Source organism: Narcine bancroftii, chromosome 1, assembly GCF_036971445.1.
Source record: "Narcine bancroftii isolate sNarBan1 chromosome 1, sNarBan1.hap1, whole genome shotgun sequence".
NCBI classification, from domain to species: domain Eukaryota; kingdom Metazoa; phylum Chordata; class Chondrichthyes; order Torpediniformes; family Narcinidae; genus Narcine; species Narcine bancroftii.
This window is the reverse complement of record NC_091469.1, coordinates 333676135-333689976: the sequence shown is the minus strand read 5'-3', so window position 1 is coordinate 333689976 and position 13842 is coordinate 333676135. Positions and strand designations below refer to the sequence as shown.

Genomic DNA, 13842 nt, shown 5'->3' with positions numbered 1-13842 from the left:
ACTACAAACATATAAGGTGGAGAAGAACATAATGAAGACAAAACAGAAATATTATGAACTAGGAGAAAAAATGCACAAAATTCTAGCATGGCAGCTTAAGACAGAACAAACTAAGAGAATGGTATTGGCATCAAGGAAAAAAGACAAACAAATCACATATAATCCAATGGAGAATAATGAAAACTTCAGAGAATTCTATGAACAATTATACCAAATTGAAAATGAAGGGAAAGAAGACAAAATAGATGAATTTTTAACTAAAATTGAACTACTGAAATTACAAATAGAGGAACAAAATAAATTAACAGAACCATTTGAAATAGTAGAAATACAAGAGATAATAAAAAAACTACCGAATAATAAAATACCAGGAGAGGATGGATTCCCAATAGAATTCTATAAAACATTTAAAGATTTATTAATTCCTCCCCTCCTGGAAGTAATCAACCAGATTGATAAAACACAAAGCTTACCAGATTCATGCAAAACAGCAATAATTACAGTAATACCAAAGACAGGGGAAGATCCACTCGCACCAGCGTCATATAGACCAATATCTTTACTTAACACAGATTATAAGATAATAGTTAAACTATTAGCAAACAGATTAGCCGACTAATGTACCAAAAATAGTAAATCTAGACCAAACTGGATTTATTTAAAAAAGACGAACAACAGACAATATTTGTAAATTTATTAACTTAATTCATGCAGTAGAAGGGAATAAAGCTCCAACAGTAGCGGTTGCTTTAGACGCAAAGAAGGCCTTTGACAGAGTAGAATGGAATTATTTATTCAAAGTACTACAAAAATGCAGCCTACCAGAGAAATATATTAATTGGATTAAAGCATTATATAAGGGGCCATTGGCGAAAGTGACAGTAAATGGATATATATCAAAACAATTTAACTTAAGCACATCAACAAGGCAGGGATGTCCACTATCTCCCTCACTGTTCGCGTTAGCTATAGAACCACTAGCAGAACTGATAAAAACAGAAAATAAAATAAGAGGGATAAAAATAAAAGAGAAGGAATATAAAATCAGTCTATTTGCAGATGACGTTATAATATACTTAACAGAACCAGAAATATCAATAAAAGAATTACATAGGAAATTGAAGGAATATGGAGAAGTATCGGGGTACAAGATCAACGCAAATAAAAGTGAAGCAATGCCAATGAATAATACGTATTTCTCAAAATTTAAGAAAGAATCACCATTCAGATGGCAAATGCAAGCAATACGATACCTAGGTATACAAATAAATAAAAACCTCGGCCATCTATATAAACTCAATTATTATCCACTAATGAAAAAAATTACAGGACGACTTAGAGCATTGGAAAGGCTTACCACTAACACTAATAGGAAGGATAAACTGTATTAAAATGAACATTTTCCCAAGGATACAATACCTATTTCAGGCATTGCCAATACACTTGACAGAGAAATTCTTCAAGGAGTTAAAGAAAATAATAAGGAAATTTTTATGGAAAGGGGGGAAACCGAGGATAGCACTAGATAAATTAACAGAATGGTATAAACAAGGAGGCTTACAACTACCAAACTTTAAAAATTATTATAGAGCCGCACAATTAAGATACCTATCAGATTTTTATCAAACAAGGGAAAAGCCAGAATGGACTAGAGTAGAACTAGATAAAATAGGGGAGAAGATACCCGAACATATATTATATAAATGGGATGAAAAATTGGTACAACGTAGAAATTCTCCAGTATTACATCATCTGCTCAATATTTGGAAGAAGATTCATGTAGAAAGGAATAAAACAAATTACCAACTACCAAAACTAATACTGACGCAAAATCAGCTAATCCCTTTTACAATAGATAACCTTCCCTTTAGAGAATGGGAGAAACAAGGGATCAAAATAATAGAAAATTGCTTTTCGGGAAATAAATTATTATCCTTTGAACAAATGAAGGATAAATATAATATAACTCACGATACAGTGTTGGCATACTACCAACTGAAATCCTACTTGAAGGACAAATTGGGAAGCAGTCTGAGGTTACCAGAGGGAAGTAATTTTGAATATGTGATTACAGACATAATGATAATCAAAAAATTTATAACAAACATGTATATTAAACTACAAGAAAAGGAGAATGAGGAAACAAATGGTAAAACTAAACAAAAATGGGAACAAGACCTAAACATAAAGATAAAGAAGGAAACATGGGAGAAGTTATGCTCAGGAACTATGAGAAATACAATAAATACAAGGTTACATATGATACAATATAACTGGATACACCTCAAAAGTTTAATAAATGGGACCCAACAGTATCTGACAGATGTTTTCGCTGTAAAAAGGAAATGGGAACAACAATTCATGCAATCTGGACATGTGAGAACGTGAAAAAATTTTGGGAAGATCTAAACCAGATATTAAATAAAATCACAAAAAGCAATATACCAAAAAACCCAGAGATCTTCCTCCTAAGTAACATAAAAAACAAAGAATTTGGACTTGATTTGGATGGTGCACAAAAAAGATTTGTTAGGATAGCCCTAGCTGTAGCAAAAAAAATGTATTATGTCAGCCTGGAAATTAGAAGATAACTTGAGAATACAACAATGGTATATAGAAATGAATAAATGTATTCCATTAGAAAAAATAACATATAATTTAAGAAATAATATTACAATATTTGAACAAATATGGGAGCCATACATGAAACATAATAGAGAAAATCTACCGGGGACATCTACCACCTAAAATGACAGAAGGAGAAGAGAATGAAAAGAATTGACTCAGTGGAATTTCTTGTTTATTTTTATTGAGTGACAACATTGTTTGAAGGGTTTAATGTATCTTAGATTCTGAACTTTAAATGAATGGGAGGAGAGGTAGGGAGGGTGGGAGGGGAGGAGAAAACGACACTGTATATATTTGAAAAGGAAAATGTATGTATCTTGATCAATGTGGTTTATAGTGTGAAAAATAAAAAAATTTAAAAAAAAGGAAAACATCACAGCAAGGGAGCAATTTAAATAATTTGGCCCAATATTTTCTTAAAGAGGGGTGTAACATTAAGATACGAAAGGAACTGCAGTACACCTGCAATATATACTTCAGTAATCACAGTGGCTCAGAAACATAAATTTTAATAATAAAGCATTTGGTCGATCATTTCTATAAATACAATCTCTTTTAACCCCCACTGCTTCTAGCATTATTGTAATATTTCAAAATCTTTTGTCGTTTTCCTAAAGCATTCCACCTACTCAAATTTGCTGGTGTTTAAATTGTGACATCAAAACTTTTGACATTCATTCTTTGGTCTCAAAATGCCTCAGATTCATATGAATCTTACTGATCTCTGTTGCCTGGCAACAGTTTAATTTCATTAGAAAATTCCATATTAATATATAACACATTAACTCTCCTCAAGGTGTTTCATGAGCCCCAAAAGAGAAAACCAGAACAAATCCTTACAGAATATCAAAGGTCACCTCTGTACACAAGAAGGGCATTTTATATTTAATTTACTCATTGACAAGAAAGTTTTCAGTTCACCAGCCAATTTTGTATTAATCCTAAGTTAAAATGTTCCATAGTAAGTTATACATATGACCTTTCCAAGTTCCAAAACTCCAAGTAAAATACAACTGCTGGACAAGGTGAGGGCACAATGGATTTATTGCTATCTCTATGGGATTAAAATTGCTTTTCTATTCCCTTTTAGAAGCTTTTACAAATAGAGAAATGAGTGTGCAAACAGCTGTTAGTCACTGTTGCAAGGTGACTGTGAACCTACCCCACAATCTAATTTTTCCCTACTTCACCCCCATAACCCTCTATTTTTCTTGCATCCATGTGCTAATACAAAAGTCTTTTGAATGTCCACCACCAATCCACAGCAATGTATTCCAAGCACCCATTTTTCTCTGAGGAAAAAGACATCTCCCCTAAATTTTCTTCTTCTCACCTCAAACAAATGTCCTCTGCCATTTGCTATTGTCACTCCAGAAGAAAGGTACTGGCTGTCCACTCTATTCAAAGCCCCTCAATCTTACATATCTCTATACTACCTCTCATTTTTTGTCACTCCGAATAGAAAGGCCCAAGCACTATCAACCTTGCTTCATAAGACATGTTCTCCAATCCAGGCAATGCTCTGGTAAATCTCTGTTGCTCCCTCTTCCAAGCTTCTACATCCTTCCTGTAATGAGGGGACCAGAGCTGAACCCAATGCTTATTGTTGATGAGCTAAGGGTTGCTCCAGAGGTAATAATCAGGTGGACTTCAAAACAGTCCAGATGCTGACAACACTTTGCATCACCTGCTGGTTAGGGTTTGATAGGCTGCCTATTAAGTGATATTTGGAAACATCTATGATTATTTTTGTGGAATTATTCAACTGTCTTTCTTGCAGCAAAATTTCTGCTGTCGCAGCTGTTTTGGTGTCAGAATGGTGATAATGGAGCAGATAAGGAGATGGCAATCAAACCCCCATCATATGATGTGGATGGACATCCTTGCAGTCTCTTGCTTAGGCAATTGCATAATTTAACAAGTTTCTGTGCCAGGAAAAGGGCTGTTACCATGAGATCTTGTGTTTGTCCCTCAGACAAAATAAGATATTGGCTTTGACAACATTAAGTACAAGCATTTTTTGTCTAGATCTGTTTTGTTACATTTCCTTATTCCTTCCTTCAAATTGTGCTTTCCCAGAGATTGATTTTCTGCAGAAAAGTGTTTGAAGATTAATAGAAAAGCTTTTTAAAATGTACTTGCCTTAGTTGGACATGGTAATTAAACAATAATAGTAGATTTAAAAAGCTTTTATATTTGCCATAAACATTAATAAGTTCAACAATTGAGAGACTTTTGAAAACTCAAAATATTGAACAGGGAAGACACGCTGTGAAAGCAAATCAGCAAAGAAGAGGAAGAACATCTATAGCTCAGTAAAACAAAGAGCAGCAAAAATATACTTGGCTGCCATACTGCCAATGCTCAAAGAAATTGAGGAATTAATAAATGGCCAAGGTATCATGCAACTATTTTACATCCATCATCACTACTGAAGGCGCCAAATATAAACCAATGGTTAGAGAGTGCAAGGAACTTAAAGTCATTCCTAATATAGTTAAGAGAAAGTACTGAAGAAATTAACAACTCCTTAGGATCTGACATATTTTGCTGAAAAAAAGGCACCAGCAAAGATAGCAAATAGATCCTCAGTGATAATTCTCCAAAGTTCCCTGGATTCTAGAGTCATTCCAACAGATTGGAAAGTAGCAAGGGCAATGCCATCATGCAAGAAATTAGAAAAATCAGGGAACTAAAGACCAATTATAATGCCATTTGATGGTGAAAAAATGCTGAGATCCATTTTTAAAGATGTAACAACAGTACACTTGGAAAAATCATGCAACTGAGTTAATTAGATCTTATCAAAACTTATCAAGGAAGGGTGATTAAAAGAACCAGTAAGTTCAGCACATCTTTATTTTTAGAGACATTTGATATGATACTGCATAAAGGCTGTCTCATTATCTAATTTATACTATTGTTATTGGCTTATTTAACATACCTGTACAATAAATCCAATTTTCAGTTCATCTGTACATGCACATGACCATTGTTGTTTGTTGTCTATATCAATGATCTGGATGATAATGTGGTAAATTGGAGCAGCAAGTTTGATGATGTCACAAAGGTAGGTAAAATTGTATGCAGTTCTGGTCACCTAACTACAGGAAGGATATCAAAAAGACTGAAAGAGTGCAGAGAAGATTTACTAGGATACTGCCGGGTCTTCAGGAGTTGAGTTATAGGGACAGATGCTGTGGACAGTGAGGAAAATTTTCAAAGGTTGCAGAGGGATCTGGACCAACTGGGAGAATGGACCAAAAAATGGCAGATGGAATGTAATTCAGACAAGTGTGAGGTGTTGCATTTTGGAAGGGCAAACCAAGGTAGGGCATACACAGTAAATGGTAGGGCACTGAGGTGTGCGGAGGAGTAGAGAGATTTGGGAATTATGTATAATTCCCCGAAGGTGGCATCACAGGGTTGTAAAGAAATATTTTGGCATCTTAGCCTTTATAAATCAAAGTATTGTGTATAGGAGTTGGGATGTTATGTTGAAATAGTTTATTGCTGAGGCCCAATTTGGAATATTGTGTGCAGTTCTGGTCACTTAACTACAGGAAGGATATCAAAAAGACTGAAAGAGTGCAGAGAAGATTTACTAGGATGTTGCTGGGTCTTCAGGAGTTGAGTTATAGGGAAAGATGAAACAGGTTAGGCCTTTATTTCCTTGGAGTGAAGAAGAATGAGGGGAAATTTGATAGAGGTTTACAAGATTATGAGAGGTATATACAGAATAGATGCAAGTAGGCTTTTTCCACATAGATTGGGGGAGATAAATACAAGAGTTTTAAGATGAAAGGTTTCGGGGAATATTAGGAGAAAGCTCTTCACTCAGAGTGGTGGGAGTGTGGAATTAGCTGCCATCTGATGTGGTGAATGCAGGCTCGTTCATAAGTTTTAATAACAGGTAAATCCGTGAATGGGAGGGGTCTGGAGGGTTATGTAATGGGAGCAGGTCAGTGGGACTAACAGAATGATGGTCAGCCCAGACTAGAAGGGCCGAATGGCCTATTCTCCATGCTGTAGAGTTCTATGACAATTCACTCATGTCATAATGTTAAGCAATTCACAAAGCTGCATTTAACATTAGTGTTGCACCTCTGACATTTATTTAGTGATTCCTTCTCCACAGGTGTTAATCTGCTCATTATTCACGGCATTATCTTTGATTTCAAATTTCTGGAACTCTGCAGCTCACAGCTCCAGCACTTCTTTTCTGCCAAGCCGCCTCATTCAAGTTCCTCAATTGACACTCCACCAGACAGCTAATCTTAGATTAATAAGCATTAATCGCCCAGAAAGCATCTAACAGCACTGGCTCCTGGACAATAATTTTCCTGTGCTCTACTCTTTCACCTCCAGTTCTGATTGAAAGGCGGAGGACAGGCTGGTGCCGCTTGGCAACTCCAACATTTCCTGTTTTATTTTAAATTTCATGCATCTGCAGCTTAGTTTTTCGCAACATATTCTCGGGCCATTTTAAGGACTAAATCGTCCATTGATAATGCTTGCAGCCCGAGAACACACTTCCATGGGCGTGCAACGCAGGCACTTCCACGCCTCACAGCTGGGCTGGAAGCGACCCCAATCCCCGGGCTTTCCTGGAGTGGCCGGCCCACGACCCTCAGCACCGGATCGGGGACCCTTCGGCCGTTTAAAACTTCCGATCCCTGTGGGAGCAGCGTCGTCGGCCCGCGCCTACCATGTCGGCTTCGGATAACAAGGATCCCCGACTCGATGCAGCCGCTGGTTCCTCCTCACCCGCCGTTCAGCCAGCCCGAGGCCCCACAGACTCATCACCTCGGCAACGGGCGTACGTCACTCGCCACGTGCCACCGTCCACTTCCAATCATGATTCCCGCTCTCAGATCATTGTAGCGGGAATGAAGAGGCCGCAAATAATCTGCCGGAGGAACCCAGGGGGTCCAGCAGCGTCAGTGCGAGAGAAACAGTGGTCGACGGATGAAAATTAAAAAGAGAGTCTGAAATCCACGGTTGGCAGAAGCCAAACCTGCTCTTAATGCACAGTGGTCGGACAGGGTCTGTGGTGCAAGCAGCAAGGTTAATGTCCTTCTAATAGAAAGTAATTGGCGTGAAATGTTCATTCTGCGACAGCGCTTTCAGCTTTTGTGTACAAGAGGGAGCTTGAAGACTTTCATTGCGTGAGTGCGTGGAGAAATTGAAAGTCCTAATAAATTGGAAATAGAAACTAGGGTCTAATTATCCTCCCGAATGTCGTGGAAATGATAGAATACGTTTGGCCACACAAGAAGTTGGACAGAGTCAAGGTGGTTTAACAGATTTCAGGGTTTTTTTGGGGGGTGATTGGCAGAGCAGATAAAGATCTCTGGCTGCAGTAGGTATATATTTTCAAAAGGTATTTGAGAAACATGTTAGCATGTCATGCTCATGTTAGCATGTCATGCTCATGTTAGCATGTCATGCTCATGTTAGCATGTCATGCTCATGTTAGCATGTCATGCTCATGTTAGCATGTCATGTCATGCACATGAAACATTAAAGAACAAAGAAAAGGAATTTTTTGTTGGGTGGGCAGACTTACTGATGGGTGCCAATTTACATCTCCTTTCCTTTGGCTTGGCTTCGCGGACGAAGATTTATGGAGGGGTATGTCCACGTCTGCTGCAGGCTCGTTTGTGGCTGACAAGTTCGATGCGGGACAGGCAGACACGGTTGCAGGGGAAAATTGGTTGGTTGGGGTTGGGTGTTGGGTTTTTCCTCCTTTGTCTTTTGTCAGTGACGTGGGCTCTGCGGTCTTCTTCAAAGGAGGTTGCTGCCCGCCGAACTGTGAGGCGCCAGGATGCACGGTTGGAGGCGAGATCAGCCCACCGGCAGTGGTCAATGTGGCAGCACCAAGAGTCCTTGTACCTCTTCTTTGGTGCATCTCTGTCTCAGTGGCCAGTGGAGAGCTCGCCATAGAACATGATCTTGGGAAGGCGATGGTCCTCCATTCTGGAGACGTGACCCACCCAATTTACATACTGACAAATGAAAAGACAAAATGTGACCTATTCCAGCTTGCTGGTGTTTTGAACCTCGGCGGGGAAATCGACTGTAAAAACTCAAGGTCTGCAAAATGGACACAAAAACATCAAGCCGGGGCAAGACGCGGAGAAATGAAATATTGTACATATAGCAAAACATGATGTTGAACACTTTAGCAGCAAAAGGCAGAATAATTTAAGTAAAGAGAAACAAATAAATTTTGTGCACAGATCGATGAGTTTGGTTTCAGAAAATAGATCATCATTTCGGTCATCGGGATACTACTGGCAAGGATGCATAGGGAGGATTTATGCACATTTGGAAAGTTAGAAGAGGGACAGTTAATGTGAGGGATAGCATATGTCTTACCAATTTGAATTTTTTGAGATAATATCAAAAGTGGTTGTTGAAATTAGGGAGGTGAGTGTTGCCTATTTGGATTTTGGAAAGGTATTTGACAAAGTCCCTCATAGTAGGCTGATTCAGAAGATACAGGTGCATGGGTCCCATGGAGAATTAATTTTGGCTTGCCCAGAGAAGACAGAGAGGGTAATAGCATTATTTTGGCTGGAGTCAATGTTGGCATTTGTGTTGTTTGTAACATTAGAAACAGAGGTTGAAAAAGTAGATAGAGGGTTAATAAATTTGCAAATTAAGATTGAAAGAGTATGATGCACACATCATACAGAGCTATCAAAAAAAATAACAGTTACAGATTGATGGGTGGAGAAAGGGCAAATGGAGGTTAATCCAGGTAAGTGAGGGGTGTTGAACTTTTGGAGGTTAAAATGTAAGGAAAAGCCTTTGAAAAGGGTATAGAAGAGGTTTGCCAAAATAGTGCCAAGTTTAGAATGTATGATTTATCGGAGGAGGTTGAACAAACTTTGGGTGGTTGTCTCTGGAGTGTAGGAAGTTAATAGAAGGTGAAAAGTCACAGGAAGCATCTATAGATGGACTGTCAGAATATTTTTCCTCCAGAATAGAAGCATCACTTACTATAGTTTAAGAAATTTAGAAGTATAAGAAATATGCTTGGTGTATTTTTTTCCCAGAAATAGTTGCAGAAGCAGATACAATAGTAGCATTTACTAGGATTTTAGAGACATGATTCTGAAGGGGGTAGAGGGTATTGATCAAGTGCAAGCAGCAGAGTTTTAGTTTGATTTGAACTTCATGTTTTGTACAGACATGCAATCTGGAAGTTATATTCATTACTCATGACTGATCAAGGATTATTCTTGCATATATGGGAAGGAGTTGACTGACAAATTTTTGACATTGTCTGCGCCTTCCTGATGTATGGCCTCAAGCTCCTATCCTAACTTATGCACTTTGGTTGTGGGTCAGATGAAGCATTTCTTTACGTAGGCTTTGAACACATCCATAGATTTTTTTTTATTTGTCAGCCTTATAATTTCTTCCTGTGAATATCTGTTTCACCAGTCTAGTAGTAGGCTTGCAAACACAATGGCCAGCTCAACGTGGTTGAGTAAAATAAGGGCCTCAATATTCGGAATGTTGATCTGTTTGAGGGCACTGCCTCTGGTCTGCTTGGCCTTCCAATGAATTTGAAAATTTTTGCAGAGTTTGTGCTTTATCTTCCAAACTACTCAAGGTGCCTTGTAGAGCTAGTTAAAAACACAAAATGCTAGAGAAACTCAGCAGGTCAAACAACCTTGAAGAGCTGTTTCTCTTCTCTTGCAGAAGAATGCAGTGGCTAATGCAGGAATGCCTTAACTTTCCACTGCAGTTAATTAGCTCTTGGTCGATTTCCTGGTCATGCTCATGAAACTGTGCCTTAGTTCTTCCAATCTGGGAAGCCAAGAAACTCTTTGTAAAATCAGTACATTCCAAAAGCTATGGACATTTTTCAGCTCCTGTAGACAGGAATTTTTTTTTAAAACTGCAGATGATGGGAGTCTGAAATAAAAACAGAAAATGTTGGAAATGTTCAGCAGCTCAGCCAACATCTTGGGGAAAAAAGTTAACATTTCAAGACAAAGACCCTTGGTCAGAATGAGGAAAGAGACAAAAATGTTTGTTTTAAATTGCAGAGAAGATGGGAAGAGGGATGGACATGACAAAGGTGAAAGTGTAAGACCAAGGTTGCTGTAGAGATAAGTTATGGAGGACCTTTGGTCAGATGGGTAAAAGAGGGCATTAGAGAGTGATAACAAGGTTAACATGTGGAAACAGCAGGACTGTGGGACACGTCCAGTAGGTCAGACTGATAAGAGAAAAAAACTAAGCCAGAATCACAAAGGGATGACATAAGAGTTCAGACATTTAAAAAAACAAATAACCTGAAGTTAGGAGAATTCATTGTTGAGTTTGGAAGGCTGTAAGATGATGAAGTATTTTTTCTCAAGATTGACATATAGAAGACCATAGACGGATAACTTAAAGTGGAATGTGATAGATGACAGACAACGGGAAGATTCACTAAATTCACTGCTATGGACTGCAACAGGTGGTTTGCCATGGTCACACAGTCATTGGATGTCTTTTCCAGTGTGGAGGAGACAACAATGTGAACATCGAATGCAGCACACTACCAGAATCACACGTAAATCGCTGCTTCACCTGAATCGACTCCTTGGGGTCTCTGGACAGTTGGAAGAGGTGAAAGTATGTGGACCAATTCCCATAATCACTTTAGTATGATCTCTTTGGGTTGGATCCAGTGACAGGCATACAAACAATATGGCTTGCCTTAGGAGATAAAACAAACATTGGTTCGTTTATCTTGGCAATTAAGGCTTTATGCTGACCAAGCTAATGTTACCTCAGCCATACTTTGTGGCTGCTATTGGTTGTCCATATCTGAGGTATTCAGGTAACTCTGTATTTCATCATCTTTGTCTCGCTTGGCTGGGATAGGAAATGTGGCTCACATTGTGGACCTTTATTATCGAAGGACAGTATTGTGCAATGGGAGCATGGTAATAGAAGACTTCTGTTTTGGGGGTGATTGGTGTATACTTCAATATTGATAATTTGGGTTTTGGCAATTTGTAGCGTCCGTGTTACCGTGAAGTGTGGAAAGAATGACGCACACCCAAGAAGTCGAAGACTGATTTATTGCACTGGCAGCTCTCCTTATATTCTATCCCTGTTGCTGACGACAGGAGTGACATCACACTGGTGCTGGCCTTAGATTGGTCAGCGTTCCCATCTTTGCTCGTTTCCCACCATGCGGTTGTCATCTGGGACGAAGGTCGTTGGATCCCGCGGGATCTGCGCAGTTGCAGCGTTTGTCGGTCATCTTGTGTACTGGGTTGCATCCTGGTTAGCGAACTGCTACATAACTCTTTCCCCCCCCCCCCCCCACCCCCAAACTGGCGATCAGAGAGTTGTTCACCACTTTTGGTGGGCTACCTCTGCACTATGGGGCTGAGTGGAAACCGTTGGCTAATGTCCAGATGTGCTGGCTTGAGGCAGTCAATAGTGAAAGTCCCTTCCTTACCGCCGATATCCAGCACACAGGTTGATGATCCATTGTGTCTGACAACTTTATTTGGCCCCTCGAGGTGTCTGGTGTTTCCCTCCCAATGAAAGTATACTCACAGGTCTCTAAACTTTTGGGGACATAGAACTTGGCCTGGTCATGTGGTGGAGGCTGCAGAGGGGCTAGAGTACCCAGTCTTTCCCTCAGCTTAATCAATGAGGCTGTTAGGTCCTCTGGGTCCTTGGCAGCAGCCAGGAACTCCCGATATCACTAACAGCATGCTGGACACCATCTCGGCTGCTGAGGCATTGAAGTCTTCTTTTGGCATAGTGTAAATCCCCAGGAGGACCCAGGATAGGTTGCCTGACCAGTTCAGCCCCTTGAACCAAGCTATCAAGGCCACCTTTAGATGCCAGTGGAACCGCTCCACCAACCCGTTGGCCTGTGGAGGTAAGCCATGCTATAGTGGAACTGGGTTCCCAGCAAGTTGGCCAACTCCACAAAGAGTCCCAAAGTGAACTGTGTACCTCCAACAGAAGTTGTATGCTCCAGGACTCTGAATCTCGACACCCAGGTGTTAATCATCTGGCACAAGTTTTGGTGGTTGTGTCGGCCAGCTTGACCACTTGCAGCCACCTTGTGGAATAGTCTGTCATGGTGAGGAGCTATCTCGCCCCGCGGGAGACCGGTAGCGGCCTTACATCATGGCTGAACTTACATTGTGCTGGCTCAAAAGTCTGACTGGGGTGGGTGGGTGGTGTCTTGACGTATGTGCACTTTGGATGTCTGGCAGAGCATGCAGGTCTGACCTGTTTCCAGAGGGCACCATCTGAACAGTTCTGATGGCTGGGTGTGCCAGATTGTGCACTACATTCGAAAACCTGCCATCTCCATGCTGCCACCAGCATGATGGAGTAGTGTTTGACAATGGAGGCGTCACAGAGGAGTGTATGGTTACCAGGACCAATGGCGACATCCTCCAGCCTGATCCCGGAAACTGCCATTCTGTATGCCGGGATCTTGGTCTTCCTGCTGTTCCCTGGCTAGGGTTGAATAGACTGCCTGGATGGACTTGATCGCGGGGTTGGACAGTGGGTCAGCCACCATGTGGGTCTTACCTGCGATATGCTGAATGTCCGTGGGGAACTCAGACACATATGAGAGGTGATGCTGCTGCCTGGCTGACCACAGGTCCGACATTTTATTAAAGGCAAAGGTTAACTGTTTATGGTCTGTGAACAACCTGAATTGTCTATCTTCCAAAAAATACCTGACTGCCAGGTACAGCACCAAAAGCTCCCAGTCAAAGGCACTGTATTTGAATTTGGGTGGCCAGAGGGGTCTTCTAAAGAAGACCACGGGTTGCTATTGCCCTTCAATGAATTGTTCCAGTATGCCCCCTACCACTGAACTGGAGGCATCATCAGTGTGAGCAGTTGGCTCCTCTTGTCTGGGGTGTACCAGAAGAGTGGCGTTGACTTGTGCATCCTTGGCCATCTGGAACACTTCTGAGGCCTCACTGTCCCAGGTGATGTCTTTACCTTTCTCCACCATGAGTGCAAAAAGGGGGCACTTGATACGGGCTGCTGCCGGTATGAACCGGTGATTAAAATTAATCAGACTGGTGAATTCTTGCAACCCCTTCACTGTGTGGAGCTTGGTGAAGCGCCAAACAGTCTATACCTTTTTGGGTAGGGGTTTTGCTCCGTGCCTGTTGATTCGATGCCACAGGAAGTCTATTTCCAACCTGAACT

At 40.5% G+C, this 13842-nt stretch overlaps 1 protein-coding gene across 3 annotated transcripts in view; it reads right to left on the bottom strand.

Moving 5' to 3' along the window:
- The window catches only part of lztfl1 (leucine zipper transcription factor-like 1), a 42628-nt gene extending 35186 nt beyond the window's left edge, over positions 1-7442 (bottom strand). For 2 of the 3 annotated variants that reach the window (XM_069909196.1, XM_069909205.1), the window contains exon 1: positions 7337-7442. In XM_069909196.1, coding sequence (XP_069765297.1) covers positions 7337-7339 — 3 coding nt within the window. In that variant the 5' untranslated portion in view covers positions 7340-7442. Of the gene's footprint in view, positions 1-5572; positions 5662-7336 lie in introns of those variants that run through there. The other variant, XM_069909213.1, reaches the window with a different exon arrangement.
- Positions 7443-13842: the final 6400 nt, after the last annotated feature.